This window comes from Heteronotia binoei, unplaced genomic scaffold, assembly GCF_032191835.1.
Source record: "Heteronotia binoei isolate CCM8104 ecotype False Entrance Well unplaced genomic scaffold, APGP_CSIRO_Hbin_v1 ptg001572l, whole genome shotgun sequence".
NCBI classification, from domain to species: Eukaryota; Metazoa; Chordata; class Lepidosauria; order Squamata; family Gekkonidae; genus Heteronotia; species Heteronotia binoei.
In genome coordinates, this window is record NW_026800321.1 from 49,637 (window position 1) to 70,710 (window position 21,074).

At 46.0% G+C, this 21,074-nt stretch overlaps 1 protein-coding gene across 1 annotated transcript; it reads left to right on the top strand.

Annotated features, from left to right (window-relative positions):
- Positions 1–1,864: 1,864 nt before the first annotated feature.
- On the top strand, positions 1,865–19,904 carry LOC132565767 (thrombospondin type-1 domain-containing protein 7B-like; the record flags this gene model as incomplete). Its single annotated transcript, XM_060230499.1, has 3 exons — positions 1,865–2,694; positions 6,922–7,176; positions 19,738–19,904. Coding segments are annotated over exons 1-3 (1,060 nt in total), but the record flags the coding sequence as incomplete, so codon positions are not given.
- Between the last annotated feature and the right edge of the window lie 1,170 nt (positions 19,905–21,074).

The window sequence follows — 21,074 nt, forward strand, 5'->3', positions numbered from 1 at the left end:
TTGGTCCCATTTATTCTGAAAGAAAACTTTCTTTTTAGATGGCAAACTTGAATAACAACATGGAGAAACTGTGGTAAACTCCACAGCTTGGCAAACTTGAATAACAACCTGGAGAAACTGTGGTAAACAAATTAGGTTTTTTAGTTGCTATGTGTTGGGTTGAACTTACTCCTAAACAAATTACAAGAAAATATTATTACTTTATCTGTTGAATGGTATGTACTATAAATGAGTACATAATTTATAAACTACCTGTTTTCATTAAAAACTGAAAAATTGTTTAAGTACAGGACTAAAGCGGTGTGGTTTTCTAGAACTGTGAGCTTATGCATCTACCTAACTTTTTGAGCCTGTGACACTTTTCAAATTCTGATACGGGGTGGCAAGTGCAACCACAAAATAGCTGCCACAGGAGGAAGAGGTAGGGTTGCCCAGGTCTACGTTGGAAAATACCTTTAGGCTTTGGGGCTGAATCTGGAAGAGGAAGGGGTTTGGAGAGTGGAGGGGCCTCAGCATTGTACAATGCCATAGAGTCCTCCCTTCAAAGTAGCCATTTCCTCCAGGGGAGCTGATCTCTGCCAGCTGGAGATCAGTTGTAAAAGTGGGGGATCTCCAGGCCCCGCCTGGAGGCTGGCAACCTTAGGCAGAGGTCACTTACCAAGTGTAAAGTAGTGAAGTTATACATAAATCTAATAGTAACTCTTCAGCATTTCAGAAAAAAAACTCTCTTTAAGAAATTACCTTTTAAAATTAACATATTGTTTAAAATATTTTTTTGCATACACACAGTTTACCTTCTACCACTCAGTGAAGGTTCTTATGCTACGAGGGCAGCTCTTGCTGAAGGATTTTTTTTAAAAAAATCTGCACAGCTAGATTTCTAGTAGGCAGTCAAAAGCCCTGCAGGACAAGAGACCCATCCGCTTCCTATAATCTCTTGATGGGCTCCAGGAAAGGTATTGGTGGGCATCCAAGCTTCCGAGGGTATCGCATTGTGGGCTCAAGTGTTATGAGAAGCCTGTGTGGGAGGGCAGAAGGAGATGGCAGAGTAATAGAAAGCATGTTAATTGTTCCTTTCTTGGTGGATCAAGTTCAGAGGAGGGCAACAAAGATCATTAAGGGGTTGGAGCACCTTCCCTATGAGGAAAAGCTGAAGAGTGTGAAACTTTTCAGTTTAAAAGGAGAAAACTAAGGGTGTGTGTGTGTGATAGACATTTATAAAATTATGCATGGGGTGGAGGGAGTTGGCAAAAGATAATATTTTCTCCCTCCCCCCAAAAAACTAGAACTCAAGGATATCGGTGTAACTGATGGGAAGTAGGTTCAGGATGGACAAAAGAAAATACTACTTTACACAGAGAATGATTAAAAGGTGGAATTTGTTGCCAGAGGATGTCATGATGACCACAGGAATAAACAGCTTTAAAAGAGGGTTTTATAGATTTATGGAGGATAAGTCTATCAATGGCTACTAGCCATGGTGACTGAGGGGAACTGCTGCATTCAGAGGCACGAAGCCTCCTAGAGCCAGGAGGCAACATCAGGGTAAGAACTTGGTCTCTATTCCTTGTTGCTGGCCTCCAGAGGAACTGGTCGCCACTGTGTGAGACAGGATGTTGGATTAGATAGACCAACTGTTCTGATCCAGCAGGGCTCTTCTTTTGTTCTTGTGTTCTTATTTCTTATACTTTTGTGTTTGGAGAATTGTAGTTGCCTGTCTCCTCTGAGATCAGTTAGTTTCATTATGATTATGAAAGTGAAAGTGAGATGTCTAAACAGGAATTCAGAGTGTATCTCTATTTGATAATGCAGTGGGTGCAGGCAACTTAAATGATTGACCATCTCTCTCTATTTTTTAGGTCATTGGGGCCGATGCATAGGTGACTGTGGTTCAGGTGGTGTTCAGAGCCGTATAGTTTGGTGTGTCCATTCAGAAGGCTGGACAACCCACCATTCGAACTGTGAACAAAGTGATAGACCTGATAGCCAAAGGACCTGCTTTAAAATATGTGACTGGCATCTTGAACTCTTTGAGTGGGAAGTTTCAGAATGGCACATGTGTGTTCTAGTTCCTTTTGCTCATGGTGAAGTCAAGACAAGGACTTCAGAGTGTGTAACTGCACAGCATGGATCACAACACAGACGTGTACAGTGCGTACAAAAACTGAACAGAACAGTTGTTGCAAATGAGATATGTGAATATTTCCTCCCCCGGCCACCTATGGAACAAGCTTGCCTAATTCCCTGTCCCCGGGATTGTGTGGTGTCAGATTTCTCCTCCTGGTCTGTATGTAGGAGACACTGTGGAAAGAGTTTACAGCACAGAACGCGTTCCATTATTGCTCCTCCGCTCTATGGTGGAGCCAAATGTCCAAACCTCACTGAATCAAGGTTTTGCAGTGATTTTATCTCTTGTTCTCATGTGGAAGAGGAATATACTTACAGTCTTAAAGTTGGATCTTGGAGTAAATGTCGACTGCCTCGCCTTAAAGAAATGAATGTGATTGGGAGAACTATGTTGGACTTCAGTTCAGATTCTACAGAACAAAGCACTTTCAAACTTCATGTGGTTGAGAATATGCAAAATTTCCACAGGTTTAAACACCACAGTTCTAAATCTTTGGATGTAGAGATTGGCTATCAAACAAGGCAGGTGAGGTGTACAAGAAGCGATGGGAAAAATGTTGTGTTGAGGTAAGACCCTTTTATTCATATTAAACTACCATTGAAAACCTATTAACATCATGGTGGGGAAGCAACACACACACACACATGCTTTTAGAGGCATGCTGAAATTGGGAATAACTGCTTGGTCAGATTATTGTGAGAGTAATTTGTAAACCACAGAGCTGACCCAAACCAACTTTTGATTCGTTACAGAATTTCTGTTGTTCTAAATAGGCCACATTCTTTCCTGATCAACAGCTGCCAGTATCTTTGTCACCGAAGCTTTACAGAGCAAAGCACCAGTAGTGTTGCACAGATGTTAAGCTATTCTTGCTACTACGTGCACCAGCACAAATAATTAAAACCAGAAGTTAATCTGTTTGCTGTGTAGTGAAGTAAGCTAAAATAGACTGAAATCTCTAACTTGCTTAAATCTAATCACCAAAACACAGCAAATGTCTTCCGCTGTTTTTTAGAGATGGCCATGCTCAGTTAATAGATATAGGGAAGGGAGATCAGTGATCTTTGGATAGGTATAATGATCTCTCTTGCTACCAGCAAATGTCATGAAATCCTTGGACGGGGTGGGGAATACGAAGGAAGGATATATCCATCAGTGAACATCTAAAATCGTTTTCTGTGGACTGGATGCTACATTCTGCCAGGAAAGTGAAGTTGGCAGGATTGTTCTTCCCTGCTTCCTGGCTCTTGATGCAGTCTACCGAACCACCTGAAATCCTCCTCCTGAGGGATCAAGGGACATTCAGAGGCAATGCAGGGGCCACAATGGGAGTGGACATTAGTGGAAATTGCTGGCTTCTCTTCCGCCAGTGTAGTGGCAACCTGGGCTGCTGCTGTACTTACATCAGTATACTGATACCCATAAAAGCTTTATGTAAACACGGTAGTGAAACTTAGCACTTTTTTTCTATCAAAGTCATTTACCCTTTTTGTATGGGTTGTGCTGAATAATGGACTAATGGTATATAAGAGCATAAATAGAGTCTACTGATTAGGCCACTGGGCTGTCTAATTCAGCATACTATTTCATACAGTTGCCTTAGAGGACCAAACTAACTGGCCAACGCAGCCAAGCCCTCCCTTACTGCTACCTCCTAGCACTGGCATTCAGAGATTTGCTGCCTCTGGATATGAAGTCCCTTCAGTCACCCTCAGTGTTCTCTCTAAGCTGTGAAGGCTTGTGAGCAAAAATTCTACTTTGTGAGCTTTTGGCATTAAAATTGTGAGCTACTCCATAAATCAGTTTGCTCTGGGGCCATTTTTTCTGAGCTAAGAGAAAAAAAGTGTGACCCCAAAGCTAAAAAACTGTGACCCCAAAGCTCACTCCAACGCAGCTTAGCGGGAGCACTGATCACCATACGTTTTAACACTCCTATTGCACTTACTGAAATATCTACTTTCTCATTTTCTGGAAGAATGAAATGTAAAATATCTGATCACTCATATCTGGGTTTAGATTAGGGGAAAATTCAATTACTTTATATATTTTTGAAGAAATTTGGGTTCATGTGATTCTCCAGATCCTGCCCATATCTTCTTCTGACATCTTCCAATTGCACATTTGATTTAAATTAATGTGGAAAAGAGAAGGGGTCCACTGCATACGGGGTGTCTAATTTTCATGAAAAAATATTGCAGAAATATTCACACAATTCCTTGGCTGCAAATATACCCTTTACTCTTGTTTATGATGCTGGTGGATGTGGAGTGGTTAGGCAAAAAGTATTTTATTGGTCAGCACAGTTCAGATTGTCATGCTGGATCCTGAGATTTCTCCCTCATGATTTGGTTTTAAATATATAGCCTGCTTTTAATTATGTTTACTTCAGTTCCTGTATGCTCATAATTTAACAAGAATTTCAGTAATTAAATCCAATATACAATTGACAAATTACAACATGGTCCATAGGCAGTAAGGGAACGGGGATCACTTCATGGATCAGCTTCCTTCAGCACATTTCATGAACACCTGTTGGATAGTGCCCTACTAGGAGTGATACTTGAAGTCTTCCCCTATCCTTCATTTTCCATCAGTTTTCAAATTCTGTGAGTGTTTGATAGCTTGCATTTATATATCACTGAATATTCAAAACATTTTGCATATACTATCTCAATAATACTATAAATATATTTTGTTGGGTAAACAGGAAATGCTTTACCACCTATGGATTCTTTGAAACTGACAACAGAAAAAGTCTACATTACCTGCAGCAATGCGTACCAATTATAGAAGGTGTTAAGAATATGTGAGTGCGTGTGTTAAGGAATATGCAGTTCTCCATGGCTTCTCACTCTAAGGCAACTGTTTGCAAGTGGATTTTGCTATTACACAGTAAAAATCCAGTTGCAAAGTGCGTTATTTAGTGTGTGTGAATGCACGCTAAGATTTATATTTTTGTTTCTTTTTTGCTGTAAAAAATATCAGGACTTTCTCCAGCTGGAAGCCTCTTTTACGACCCTCCCCATTCAGGATCACTAAACTGTTGTAGGAGCAACATGAAGCACTGAAGTAAAGACCAGCTTCACTTTCTCCCAAAATTTATATTCTCTATTGACCCTGAATAAAAGCATCTACTTCACACATCCCATAGACAAAATTGTTAAAGATAATGACTGGGAACACACTGAGAATTTGATGTGGCAATCATACAGGCCCCGCCCTGCTGCTGGGAGAGGCATGGGCTGCATATGCACAAGTGGAGCATTCAGACTGCTCCTGCACATGTGGGGTGGATGCATTGCACACCCCAGCCATTCAGGCAGCTGGGAAATGTGCCCTGTATGTATTTTAGAGGTTTGCTACTGGCAAGTTCCCGGTAACTATTTAATCCAGTCCCAGCCCGTTCTAAAATGAGGTAAGTACAGGCGGGACTTGGGGAGCAGATGTGTGTGTTTGTGTGATCACACACATTAAATCCAGACAGGAGACATGGCTAGGTCAGGCCAAATCTCTTGTGTGCTCTCACCCAATGTCTTATATCACTTCTTCCAGAACAACTTTTGCCATAAAGGTCAAATATCCTTGCAATAAGAGACATGACATTTTTTGAAATATCTGCTTATTTAGAAATATGCTGCTTGATTTCCATAGAACAATATACATACACATCCAGCTTTTAAGCAAATACTGATAAACCAGAGGTGGCTAAACTGCGGCTCGGGAGCCACATGTGGCTCTTTCACACATATTATGTGGCTCTTGAAGCCCCCACTGCCCTCTCAGCTAGCTTGGAGAAAGCATATCTCCCTTTAAATCGCTTCTCCAAGCCAAGCCAGCTGGCAGGCAGCTTGGAGAATGCATTTAAAGTTAAGTTGCTTTCTTTCCACCTCTCCTTGCCTTCTCTCTCCCCATATATTTCCCTTCCTTTCTTCGTGCTCTCAAACATCTGATGTTTATTCTGTGTGGCTCTTACGTTAAGCAAGTTTGGCCACCTCTGCGATAAACTTCTCTCTTTGTATATTTAATATACAGAAAAAAGACTGGTGTTCTACCTGATCCTGCATAGTTTGCCCTTTAAACATTCCCACTGTTTAATGACTAATTATGAAATATCAACAGATCATCCTTGAATGTTAGCAATTAACAATTGTAATTACCCAGTAACTATTATAATATTATTTGTATAAAATCTTCCAGGGTTTCTAAATAACTTGGTTGCAGGATCCTGTTTCAGTTAGCACATACCAATGCATATATCAATGAAATTAGTTTGGGGTTCACATTTGTACCTTTGTAATTTTGTGCTACATTTAATGTTATTAACTTTCCATTATGTGTAATTAAATGCTGTGATCCTGTTATAAAAATGTAACGTAATGCAAGATTATTAAGAAAGGGTTTATTAAGCTTGTCTTTCATTTGGAGAAACGTACATTCACATCTTTATTATGTTAAGAATAAACTTATTTCTGGACGTTGCATTCTATGCCTGGCTTTCCCATACCTTTCTCACATATGTTGAAATTTCCTAGCCCAGGCTTTATCATCAGCCAGCCCTGTAGTTGTGGGACAGACTCACCAGGGTTATTTTTGTGTACCCACAATCTTCTGTTGCAGTATTGTGATCTTATACCACATTGCAAAGAAGTAGAAATTCATGCTTCTTTTCTCCTTACCTTCTTTTTGTTAGCCAGAAGAGAACAAATTAAGGCTTGCCAAAAATATGACTGCCAATTTTGCTAGAATTTGTGGTCTTCAGGTTTTTATTTTAACCAAATACTTTCTTATCACAGCCTTTGTGTGCAAGAAACCATCCTTTTGACCTTTCAGTCCTGTGTTATGCCTAAAGACTGTGAAACATCAGATTGGTCTTCATGGAGCACTTGCTCAAAGGCTTGTCACTCAGGGGATCTGTCACCAGGATTCCGAAGCAGAACTCGGAATATAACGCATATTGCCATAGGGGCTGGGAAGGAATGTCCTGAAACAGAAGAAAGAGAAGCATGCAACATTGGAGGAGGAGGAGGACATCTTCATCCATGCCCAAGGTATGCTTTATACCTTTTGGTTTTCCTGAGTGGGAGAGATTTTGATCCAGAAATGGTTTATGTTATTCTGGGCCCACTTACTTGGCTGGTGAACCGTGTTGGGTGAAAATATATATGGATGCATATTTGAGAGAGGGATACATATTTTTTTTTTAATATTCATCTAATTAATTCAGACTACCCTTCAAAAAAGCTTCAAATGCCAAGGTGGTAGCATAAGGGACCCTGGAATTTTTCAGAGCTACATTAAAGAAACTGTAGAGAGCACTTGAGACACAAATTTCCATCACTGTAGTTAGTTTGGAGATTAAACACCTTTGTTGTTCAGTTGCACAGTCAAGTCTGACTTTCTGCGACCCCATGGACAAAGTCCCGTCAGGCCCTTTACATGCAAGTAAATTGGTGGGGTTAGGAGCTAAGGATATATTCTATCCTCTTACATTATCCATTCTTTGATGTAAAATTTCCATCCATGAAGAAGCCCCACAGGACTGGCCCTAGGGTGCGTGGCACCCCAGACAGACTCACTGCCCATCCCCTCACTGGCCCAAGCCCCTGGGAGCCCTAGGCATGCGTGTGCACACACATACCAGGCCAGGCTGCCGCCCCCCTCCCTACCCTTCTTTTCTAAAGTGCTGCAGCACGGCACTACACTCCGCTGCCCCCTGGCGTGCTCAGAAGAGCACCACTAGCCTTGGCCCTACCCACTTCAACGTGAACATCTCAGCGTTCACTCTTAAGAGAGTGTTGGACAAGGCTTCGTTCCCCCTCCTTTCTGGAACCGGAAGTGAGGGGGAGTGAAGCCTCATCCAGAGCTCTCTTAAGAGAGAATGCTGAGATGCCCACTTCAAAGCTGGTAGGGCTGAGGCTAGTGGCACTCCTCTGAGCATGCCATTGAGCCAGGGGGTGCAGAAGGTGACCTGCCGCCACCACCAGCCAACAGACAAATGGTGACTACAGTGGTGGCGGTAGTGAGGAAAAATTAGACATTTGTCTTGGGTACCGGAAAGGGGGGGGGGGAGCCAATTCAGCACACACACACACACCGACACCCTAGGCAATGCCTTTTTTGCTGAGAGGGCGAGCGGGCCCTGGCGCCCCAGTAGGTTAGCTGAAGTCTGGATGAAATGTCGACTGTGTGACAGAAAAAGCATATACTTGGGATGAAAAAATAAAACAGTAATCTATTTGAGTTAAAACTGAAGGGCAAGGGTATTATTCATACATTGTCTGTAGATAAGTCTAGTGACATATCACAGATCTTAATAAGAGCTTTCTAGATGAGATGGGTAAAGTGAAAAGACTGACAACCTATAATGGTTCAGTTCAGTCTCTGAATATAAATCATACCTACATACGGAGGGTTGCCAAGTCTAACTCAGAAAATATCTGGGGACTTTGGGAGTGGAGCCAGGAGACTTTCACATTCCCTAAAATAAATAATACAAATACAGCAGTGCAGTTCCCCTAAGTACAGTCTTCATCTTCTCTTCTCCCTGCAGCTGAACATCCCCCTCCCCTCCACATAGAGCAGTGAAAATAGTTTACAATCCCACACTTTTGTGATCTTACAGGGGCAATTTACTCACAATTGTTGAGTGTAACTATCTGCTGTATATTCAACCAAATTCTTCAGACTAATAGAGGGAAACCAAAGCTTCTATTTTACTCTACTTTCTATTTTACTGTGCAAATGACTTCTGAAAGGAATGTACAACAAACTCTCCATTGGTTGTGCTGGTTTCCCTTCCTTTCTGGCAGTTTCACTGGGAGCAGCTATGTTGTTCTGCGGCTCACCCCACCCCCATTCAGCCTAAATCCTACAGATTTAAAAGCACACATACCTTCTAAAAAGAAAGCCGTTTCTAAGCTTCCTCTAGCCTTCTGAAGTGGAAAGGTACATGATGGCTGTTGGGGAGGGGCTTCCCCCCACCAATCAGCTGACTGGGAATGGGAAGGGGCCTGCAAAACCGGGGGATCCCTCACTGGGACCTGGGGATTGGGAAGCCTATACATACCTTAATAGGAGATCAAGAAGTTACATGCAGAGATTAGACCAGTTTACAAATCAACAAGACAACCAGTTAGACCTCAGGGAGAACAATGTCTGCCCCCACGGTGCCACCCAGCATTAACTTGGCCTATTATGGAAAGGCTTGAAGGATCCATGCCCAGAGAAATGCTGATCACCACTTTGGGGTCTGGAAACAATTTTCTCGAAGCCACTTTGGCCAGGAATCTTGAGGGGGTTTTTGTTTTGTGTTGTTTGCCATCTTCTGGACATGGAACAGGGGTTGCTGGGGGTGTGGGGGGAGGTATTTGTGAATTTTCTGCATTGTGCAGAGGATTGGCTTAGATGATCCTGGAGGTCTCTTTGAACTCTATAATTCTAATCACACAGTAGACTTGATGAAGGCAACTCAGTAATGGACTTATTTCGGTGATATGCATGGTTTGGTGGTTCTTTAGTTTCCTTTTCTCCTGCCCCCTCAGTATTACAAATTGGATGTAAACTCCAGTTTGAAATCCTAGTTTTAAACAAACAAATGTCTATACTCAGAGGTCACAACTTTAATCAAACTGAGCTTTAATCAAACCACAAGCCACAATTTTATTGTGAACATGCTTAGTTAGCAGTTCAGTGGCTGATGGTCATGGAAAAGGTTTATGTCCTTTTATCTGATCTCTCTCCTTAGAATTGATTAGCTCACTGTTGCTGATGTTATAGCCTGGTGACTGTCAGTAGTTGGTGTAACCAAGTGGTGTTGTTGTTGTTGTTGTTTTAAAGTAGTATGGATTGAATGATTGCATGAATGTCTGTGCTGTCATGGGTGCTGGGGACCCTGCAGAGGAAGACGAGTCTGCCAAGGAAACTGTACCCCTGCCACCTGCACCAGTACCCCTGCCTCCTGCTGAAGAAGATCCCAGCCCCCCTGCCTCGCCCTCTCGGGTGGCTCGTGTGCGTGACCGCCTCCGTCAGGACCTCAGGGATCGGAGGAGGGCGGCACGCTCACAAGCAAGACGCTCCCTGAGTCCTGAGTTTTGAGAGGATTCTGGCCCTCCTAAGAGCAAGAATGCTTGAGTTGTAACAGGATCCTGGCTCCCTCCCAGAGCCAGCAATTAGCCCAAATGGGCAACAGCCAGCAGAGGGCTATATAGCTGTGGGCTTTGGGAGGAGGCTTTGTGGAAGCAACTAGTCATCTCCCTGATGTTCTAGCATCCACTCCGGCTTGACTTTGGTTCCTGAATCCCTGACTTTGGCTTTTGACTTCTGGACTCCCTGACCTCGGCTTCTGGACCTCGGACCTGCGATACTTGCACAGCGATTTGGATTTGGCACCTCGGACACTCCTGCTTGCTGGCTACAGACCTCGGACTGCCTCTGGACTTTGCCTGACCCGGCCCCAGCCGTGACAGATTGCTTCCACCCGACAAACACCCACTCCACAGGATGGAGGCTGAAGCAAGTGAAACCACCGAACTACTGGCTGCGCTCCAAGCCCAGGTACAGCAGCTAACACAGGCAGTAGTGCACTTGCAGCAACAACCTGTGGCCAGTGCTCCAGCCAAGTGCCCAGTTCCCCCACCTGACAGATTTGGGGGTGCCGTGGAAGAATTTCCTGCTTTCCTGGCACAGTGTCAGCTGTACTTTGAACTAAGAGCACGGGACTTCCCCAATGACAAGACGAAGGTGTGTTTTATCATTAGTCTGTTAAAGGGGCAGGTGGCCAAGTGGGCCACACCCCTACTGGTTGGGTCCTCTCCCCTACTGACTGATTACCAGGGGTTTGAGGCCCACCTGTCTGCTGCCTTCTCCAACCCAGTCCAAGCAGCCACAGCCAACCGGAAAATCAGGGCCCTGAAACAAGGCCAGTCCTCGGTGGCTCAGTATGCCACCGAATTCAAGCTCCTGGCCCAAGACTTGGCGTGGAATGAGGCTGCTCAGACGGACCAGTTTACCGAGGGGTTGGCAGAGGAAGTCCTGGACGAACTGGCCAGGGTGGAGTGGCCCCCCACGCTCCAGGAACTTATCACCCTCTGCCTCCGCATCGATGGCCGCCTGGAAAGTCGCCGCCAAGCCAAGACCCGAGGGCGCCAGCTCCCTGCGCCATGCCACTTGGCTCCTCTCCCATCCCCAGCTAGTACCAGAGACGAGGGTGAGCCTATGCAGCTTGGAGTTGCTTGACCCCGCCTGACTCCAGAAGAAAAGGCCAGACGTCGCACGCAGAACCTGTGCCTCTACTGCGGCACGGCAGGCCACTATGCCTCTGGCTGCCCTGCTAAACATCGGATACCCGGACCTACATTGCCACCGCCGCCAAAAGGCCAGCCCCAGGCGTAAGTGGACCCTCCAGCCTGGGGCGACTAGCTGGGTCCTCCGAACAACAGGCTGATACCCCGGGCCCGTTCCTGCTACCAGTCAAACTCCGTCTGCCCGATGGACGCTGGCTGTTTGTGTATGCCATGCTGGACTCGGGAGCAGCCCACTGTTTCGTAGATGCCGCCTTTGTAAAGCAGCACCAGATTCCAGTGCAGCCAAAAGAGACTCCAACGCTGGTGGACGCTATTGACGGGCGCCTCCTCCGTTCTGGCCCCGTCACCCAGGAGACCTGTCCCATCACCTTCCACGTCCAGCAGCACCAAGAACAGCTACAGTTTGATGTCGCCTGCATGCCTCGCTTCCCGCTGATTCTAGGCCTTTCCTGGCTGAAGCTGCACAACCCCATTGTGGACTGGGCCCAGCAGGAACTACGCTTCCGAGACCCATGCCCCCATCTGACTCCTCCCACCACTCTAGCAGCCGGCATCCCGAGTGGTGGTCCTCAGCTCCCTCAGAAGTATGCGGATTTCGCCGATGTCTTTGAGGAGACAGGAGCAGATCAGCTTCCCCCTCACCAACCCTATGACTGTGCCATTGATTTGGTACCTGGGGCACCACTCCCGGTGGGGCGTCTGTACCCAATGTCGGAGCCTGAGTTGGCAGCTTTGCGAGACTACCTGGACAAGAACCTGAAACGCGGATTCATCCGACCCTCAACTTCTCCCCTGTCTGCTCCAGTCCTCTTCGTGAAGAAGAAAAGTGGGGAGCTCCGGCTGTGCAATGACTACCGGGCCCTGAACAAGATCACCATCCGCGACCGGTACCCTCTGCCACTGATCCCTGAACTCTTGGATCGTTTAAAGGGGGCCCAAATCTACACCAAGCTGGACCTCCGCGGAGCATACAATTTGGTGCGCATACGGCCCGGAGACGAATGGAAGACCGCGTTTGGGACCCGATACGGGCAGTACGAGCACCTGGTGATGCCCTTCGGATTGACCAACGCCCCCGCTGTCTTCCAGAGGTTCATGAATGATGTATTCCGGGACCTGCTCGACCGCTTCGCGATCATATACCTGGATGACATCCTAATCTACTCCCGCAATCCTGCCCAGCACGCCGAGCACGTCCGCCAGGTCCTGCAGCGCCTACGAGCCCATGGCCTCTACGCCAAGCTGGAGAAGTGCGACTTTGACCTGCGCTCCGTCGAGTTCCTTGGTCACATTGTGTCACCACAGGGAATCCTCATGGACCCGAAAAAAGTGGAAGCGGTCCTGACCTGGCAGGCCCCTCAGAATCGCAAAGACCTGCAGCGGTTCCTTGGTTTCGCCAACTATTATCGGCAATTCATCCCGGCCTATGCATCTCTGACCACGCCCCTGACTCAACTACTCCGCCCCAAAGAACCTTTCCACTGGTCCCCAGAGGCCGATAACGCCTTCTCCACTCTGAAGACCCGTTTTGCCACCGGGCCACTCCTGAGATACCCTGACCCCCAGCTTCCCTTTACGGTGGAAGCTGATGCATCCAACGTGGCCCTGGGAGCAGTGCTGTCCCAGCGCGAGAAGCCATCTCAGCCACTCCAGCCCTGCGCCTATTACTCGCGCCAGCTCACCGCTGCGGAGAAGAACTACACCATCTGGGAGAGAGAGTTGCTCGCAATCAAGGCGGCTTTTGAGGTTTGGAGGCATTACCTCGAAGGGGCTCGCCACCCTGTTCAAGTGCTCACCGACCACCGGAACTTAGAGCACCTCCAGACCACCCGCCGTCTCAACCAGCGCCAGATCCGGTGGTCCCTATTCTTCTCTCGCTTTGACTTCCAGATCTCCTACATCCCCCATACCCAGAACCGGAAAGCAGATGCACTCTCCCGGAAACTGGAATATGCCCCTGCTTCAACTGAGGCCGCGCCCGCTGCTCCCATCCTGCCGCCCTCAGTGTTTGCAGCCACCTCCACTACACCCACACTCGTGGAGGACATTCGTGCTAGCCAGGCCAACGATCCCTGGGTCCAGCAACACCTCCAGGCCCTCCAAGATGACTCGGCAGGCGAGTTCACGACTCGAGGCGGTCTCTTGCTACACCGCGAACGCCTCTATGTGCCGCCCGGGCGAACGCCTCTATGTGCCGCCCGGGCCCAGAAGTGCTACGCCTGACCCACGACTCGTTGCCCGCTGGGCACTTCGGACAGCATAAGACCACCCACTTGCTGACGCGAGAATTCTGGTGGCCACGAGTTCGCTCTGATGTTGCCCGTTATGTCAGCTCCTGTGACGTCTGTCGGCGGGCCAAAGATGTCCCGGCCAAACCCTCGGGGTTGTTACAGCCCTTGCCCGCACCCTCAGGACCCTGGGATACCATCTCGATGGACTTCATCACGGAACTCCCACGATCCAAAGGTCAGACTTGCATCTTGGTGGTCGTCGACCTATTTACCAAGATGTCCCACTTCATTCCGTGCCCGAAACTTCCCACAGCTCAGGAGACAGCTCAGCTCTACCTGCAACACATCTTTCGTCTGCACGGACTCCCAGCCCACCTGATCTCAGACCGGGGGCCCCAGTTCTCCTCTCGGTTCTGGCAAGCCCTCCATTCCAGCCTGGGTACTCGAGTGCACCTGTCCTCAGCCTACCACCCGCAGACAGATGGTCAGACAGAGCGCACCAATGCCACGCTAGAGCAATATCTCCGCTGCTACACCTGCTACCAGCAGGACGACTGGACCACTCTGTTGCCTCTAGCGGAGTTTGCATACAACAACGCGGTCCACTCGTCTACCCAAAGGACCCCGTTTGCTGCAACCTACGACTACCACCCTCGGTTCTTCCCGGCGATCCTGCCACCCACGAATGTCCCCGCCGTCGAGGCCTACCTGCAAGAACTCCGCGCCAGCCAAGACTTGCTCCGAGAGCAGCTACAGCGGGCCAAGGAAGCCTATAAACTGGCTGCGGACCGGAAGAGGCAGGAAGGCCCCCCAGTCCAGCCGGGGGATCAGGTGTGGCTCTCGACTCGCTACCTGCGCCGGCCTGGTCGGTCTCACAAGCTGGATGCGCGGTTCATCGGACCCTACCCCGTCATGGACCAAATAAACCCCGTCGCTTTCAGGCTCCAGTTGCCACCTCACCTCCGCATTCACCCTGTGTTCCATCGCTCCCTCCTTGTTCCAGCTGCACCCCCTGACCCAGCTTGGCCTCCTTGCCCACCGCCGCCACCACCGGTGTTGGTGGATGACGAGGAAGAATACGAGGTGCGCCAGATCCTGGACTCCCGGTACCATCGCGGAGGCCTCCAGTACCTTGTGGACTGGGAGGGATATGGCCCAGGAGACCGGTCTTGGGAGCCCGTGGACAATCTTCATGCCCCGGACTTGGTGCAACAGTTCCACAACGACCACCCCGACCTCCCAGGTCCCTCGACGGAGGGGGGCCCTGGGGGGGGGGGATAGTGTCATGGGTGCTGGGGACCCTGCAGAGGAAGACGAGTCTGCCAAGGAAACTGTACCCCTGCCACCTGCACCAGTACCCCTGCCTCCTGCTGAAGAAGATCCCAGCCCCCCTGCCTCGCCCTCTCGGGTGGCTCGTGTGCGTGACCGCCTCCGTCAGGACCTCAGGGATCAGAGGAGGGCGGCACGCTCACAAGCAAGACGCTCCCTGAGTCCTGAGTTTTGAGAGGATTCTGGCCCTCCTAAGAGCAAGGATGCTTGAGTTGTAACAGGATCCTGGCTCCCTCCCAGAGCCAGCAATTAGCCCAAATGGGCAACAGCCAGCAGAGGGCTATATAGCTGTGGGCTTTGGGAGGAGGCTTTGTGGAAGCAACTAGTCATCTCCCTGACGTTCTAGCATCCACTCCGGCTTGACTTTGGTTCCTGAATCCCTGACTTTGGCTTTTGACTTCTGGACTCCCTGACCTCGGCTTCTGGACCTCGGACCTCGGACCTGCGATACTTGCACAGCGATTTGGATTTGGCACCTCGGACACTCCTGCTTGCTGGCTACAGACCTCGGACTGCCTCTGGACTTTGCCTGACCCGGCCCCAGCCGTGACATGTGCTGGTGCTGTTTATTAAAATGTTTCAGAATGTTCCTTTCTGTTATTGCCTAATCCAGAAGAGGGGATGGCATACTTGCATAATCTTTCTGAGGGAAATAGTGGGCAGGTCACAAGTGCTGTGTGCATGATCCAATCATGTTAATTCAAAATCAGCAAGCTGCCCATCATCTCTATGCATTTAACTATCAGTAGGAGAGAGGACACTTTTAAAAAGTGTTGCTTGATTAGATCTTACGAACAAAATCTTGTATGCTGATTTTTGCTTTTCCATCCCAATTTATGTCAATCAGTCAGACAAAAGGATCAGATTGTCTGACTGATTTTATTCTCTGCGTTCAGTGAGTTGTTTTAGTTGAAGGTCATGTGATTGAAATACACCGCCTGTATCCATAACGTCTTCCTGCTATTTTCTTAAAATGGATCACAGGGACTATATCTGTGAGCCCTAAGCAGTGGTCTAAAGCTGAGGTTTTGTTTACTGTATCTGATGAGGTGCAGCTACCTATAGTCACACATGACTTGTTTTATGTACTACCTGTTCGGGATGTCTTCACCAAAATATTTACAAGGGGAAAGTGGTTTTCTTACAGCTAGTAATCTTTTAGAAAATATATTTTTCTTCCAGGTGAATGGAAAAAAGATGATGATTGATACAGATTTGAAATACTGGATTGTGATATTTGCACTGCATTCCTATTGTCTGAGTGATGGCCTATCGAATTGAACCTTACTCAGGGTTCATTAAGAGTGCAGCTCTCAGCTAATTATCTGAGGTTTGAAATGACTGTCCTCTAGCAAAGTTTGGTTTGGCAGATGGTAACTCCTGAGGTCCTGTAGCCAATGCCCTGGAAGTGCTATTTTTGTAAAGAATCTGGCATTGCCAGGATGACCTCCACAGTTCCTCAGAACCAGCCACCAATCTAAAAAGATGTTCTGAGGGCCAGTCTTCTCACTAGGAAATGATTTCAGCCAACAGAGGGCAGGAGGGCTTGCTTCAGAAGAAATCAGCTTCAATCCAAAGAGATGGTGGGAGACAACCTCCTCCCCAGCAGGTGATTTCAGCAAACAGAGGCTAGGAGGGAGGGTCTGCAGCAGAAGACATCACCTCAGGAACTACCCAGAAGCAGGGTCCTACATAGGAATGAAATTGAACTTCTTTCATCTTAAATTCTTTTAGCAATAAGCAGTCACTTGGAGCAAACACAAGGTTTTCTAAAAGGGGGGCCCCTTTTCCTCCCAGTTCAAGAATGGTTAGGTACATTTGCTCCTCCTAACATGCCAGCCATGCAGTTGCATTGCTCTGCCCAACAGCCTACATTCCCATAGGTAAATGATGCTGCATCCTGTTGACAATAGCTAGATTTTAAGGAACACTCCACAGTGTATTATGGTTACTGAGGATTTTCAATTCCTAAATTCCCATGCAAGGACAGTGGTGCCTTTTGTGAAGTTTCTAGCATTTTACTTTAAAGCTCTTGTCTGCAATGATTGTTCAGGATCAAAGGCAAGCTGAGTGCTTGGTGTGTACACTGTTTCTTTAATATTATGAACTTTACTCAGTGAAATGCCCCAGAGCTGGTTGTCATGATGTAAAGTGAGTATTCTGTTGAAGCAAATATAGATTCCTTTGAGTGATGTGTCACAGGAAGCTTTTGCTTTGCTTTATCTAACTTTCAACAGAGATAGATTTAACTTTATTCTAAAATTCTTAATACTGCAGGTAGGTTTGAAAGGTGCTCTACATCTTGTACTCATACTTGACTGACTGTGGTTCAGCAAGTCTGAATATTTTCAAGAGGCTTCTAGTTTTCAAATCTAGTTACTTTTGATCTTTACTTATTCACCTAAACACTGATTTAAGTCAACACACATTTGCTTGAAACATTAATGACCAAATAAGAGTACTTACCTGTCCTTAAGTATTTGGTATTGTGAACTGATTTCCATTTAGCCCCAGGGAATTTGACAGCTTAATGTGATTGGAAGTGAAACACAGTACATTTAACTTGTTGCTCTTTAGCTAGCTCTTTCAGAAGTGAGATTCTCTTTATGGGAAACAGTGATACATCATGTTATTGAGGGAGGGTTTTTTTTAAAGTTGTATCTATGAAAGAAAGTTCCATCTATTATAATTTGTGTGTAGTGGGAAGACAGTTTCGTATTTATTATGTTAAAATTTATGATATTGTTTAGAGAAATCTGTTCCTATATGTTTTTCCCTTGTGCCGGTTATTTCCAAATATACACAAAATGTTGTGCGGTTTAAGTAACAGTTCATTTGAAGGTCCTGTAGATCAAAATTAAATACATATTTCTACAAATATTTCTTGTGTATTACAACATTTTACTTTTTTAACTAGACATAGGGCATTTTCGCACTGACCTTAATCGGCAGCGATGTCCCTCTTCACCGCGCAGGATCTGCGCGGATTTCGCACCAATTGCTGCGGAGCACCCGGAAGAGCCGCAAAGTCCCGCGGCTTTTGTGGCGCAAATGGAAACCGCCAAAAACCAGTTTCCATTTGCGCCGCAAAAGCTGCGGGACTTTGCGGCTCTTCTGGGTGCTCCGCAGCAATTGGTGCGAAATCCGCGCAGATCCTGCACGGTGAAGAGGGACGTCGCTGCCGATTAAGGTCAGTGCGAAAACGCCCATAGTTTCATCATCATTTTGAATTAAAGTTTGTATCCACATTAAATATGACTTAAGGCATTATTTTTATGCTGGTAATTTAAGTGGAGCCAAAATGATAGATTTCAGTTTTAGCAAATAATTGTGAGCCTGCCAGCATTTTTTTTTAAAATAAGCACCTTTAAAAGTTCATATAAAATTGGAAACTGGAAGTATTTATCACATACTCTTACTGCTTAACCACTAGGGCAATTACTTGTGGCACTGAAGAAGAGATTGCTTACTAAATTTGCAGATGATGCTGCATTGGGAGGGTAGCAAATACGGTAGAAGACAGAATCATGATAGAGCAGGGGTGGCCAAACTGTGGCCTGGGAGCCACATGTGGCTCCTTAACACACATTGTGTGGCTCTTGAAGCTTCCACCACCCCATCTGCTGGCTTGGAAAAGGCATTTGTCTCTTGAAATCAAGCCTCCAAGCCAAGTCAACTGACAGCTTGGAGAATGCATTCTTTTCACCTCTCCTTCCCCCATCTAATTTGCCTGCCTGTCTTCACTCCCACCCTCCCAGCTCTCAAATATCTGATTTTCATGTCTTGTGGCTCTCAAACATCTGATGTTTAGTCCCCCCCCCCGCCCCCCCAGTCTCTGTATTCTACCCTAACCCACATTTCAAAGGACTGGTGGAAGTGAAAAGCACATGCCCATATATTTCCCAGAGTTCAGGCAATATTCACAACACAGTTGGTATTTCAGAGTGATGAAGATAATATGCTAGGTCTGTGTTCCTGAGACATAGCAAAAATTGTAAGATTTGCACATTTCTGAAAAGCAGGGGAGTCCTATCTCTGTGTTGTGATTAGTGTAGTAGATTCCTCTGCATTCTGGAGCATCTGTGAAGTCAAGGAACATTCATTAGGATCTAATGTATGTTACCACAGCTGCATGACCATGGCCAAGAATAATCTCTTATTTGAAATTGATTATGTTATGGGTATCATCATGAGAAGAATAGCATTTTCTGTGTCTATAACTCATGGCAGAACTGGTAATGGTTATTTACTTGGCCACAAATATAGTCTGTTTTTGTGTTCTCCCCAGATTTTCAAGCTGTGTTGTAAAAAATTTAAAAAGTTGTGTACTTTTGTGTTGGTCCTACAAATAAGCTGTTGATATTGTGGATTTTACCCTACTAGGAGTTTGATGTTTGCATCGTGATCTAAGAGTCAGCAAGGTGATAACAGAACTAAGTTGGAGTCCAGTGGCACCTTTAAGACCAACACAGTTTTATTCAGAATGCAAGTTTTTGTGTGCATGCACACTTCCTCAGACGATGAAATGGGTACCCTGCTGAAGTGTGCATGCACATGAAAGCTGACATTCTGAATAAAGCTTTGTTGGCCTTAACGGTGCTCCTGGGCTCCAAGGTTGTTCTGTTGCTTCAGACCAATGTGGCTGCCCACCTGGATTTACCTACAAGGTTATAACACATTTCTGAAATAAGAGAGACCATCCAGAAGGCTTTGGAACAATTGTCCTTTGTTTCTTATTTCCCTCAAGATATGCATGGAAGACATCAGAATGGAAAGAATGTGATGTTTATCTCCTGCTAGAGCAGCACGGCCCTCAGCGGCAGAAGCAGGCAGTCCTTTGTGGAGGTGGGGTACAAGTTCGGGAAGTCTACTGTGCTCAAGACACATTGGATGAAATCCACAAATCAAAGGAAGGTATGGTAGAAACAATATGGATTGCCGATAAATAATTGGTGTGAAATTTAAATGGAAGTTTGTTTGCAGTGGAATAATATATGTAGGATGCTGGAAGAGATACCACCGTGCTGGGCTTCACAGCCATTGCAGTATATAGATTAATGTTAATCTGAAATTTTGTTGGTACGAGCTACACTTTAGTTTCTTCAAGAATTCCAGTTGATTATTTATCCTCTCATGCTGATAGGATTACTTGTTCTGAAAATCTTTTTTCTGTCTTGTCTAATTGGAGGTTGTAGCAGTTGCAGGGATTTTCCAGAGCTGATTCGTGCCTGTAGTTAAAAAAAACAAAAAACCCAGGCATTCCTCATATGAGGAATGCCCTGGGTTTTTTGTTTTTTTAAAGGAGAATGTTGGAAACTGAACTGCTACAACTCAATCTAGAACAGAGAAAAGGGTTTTTAAATTATTATTCATGGTTTTTAGTCTAGGGGTTTTGTTTTCTGGTAACTCCAGGAATTGAATCATTTTCTGGATTCAGAAGAAAAGCAAGTGGATAGACAGATGCCTGATGAATAATTTATCTGTCTATTTTATTCATTATACCCTCTGCTCCTGCAAAATATGACTTTGTACAAGATGTAAGATAATAAGAACACACATCACAACTAAAGATGTTCTTGTTTACAAAGGCAACCTATCACTAAATTCAGCCACTTTACCAGAAGACTGGAGAGCAGCAAATGTTACACCGATTTTTTTAAAGGAATCCAGAGGAAAAACAGGATAATAGAGGCAGCCTAACATCTGCCCTGGGCAAATTAGTAGAAACTATAATCAAAGATAGAATTGTAAGGAACACAGAGGAAAATGCCTGCTAAGAGAAAATCAGCATGGCTTTTGCAAAGAAAAGTCCTGCCTCATCAAACTTTTGGATGTGTGAGCAAGCATGATAACTATGCCCTATTAGACATGAATATCTGGATATTTAAAAGGCTCTTGAAAGGCTAAGTAAACTCAGCAATCATAGGGTAAGAGAACAGGTTCTTTGGATTAAAAACTGGTTAAATGAAAGGAAGCAAAGGACATTTCTCACAATGGAGGGAAGCAAGTAGTGGAGTCCCACCAAGATTGTTATTGGGGCCAATACTAGTTAATCAGTGATCTGGAACTAAGGGTGAGCAGTGT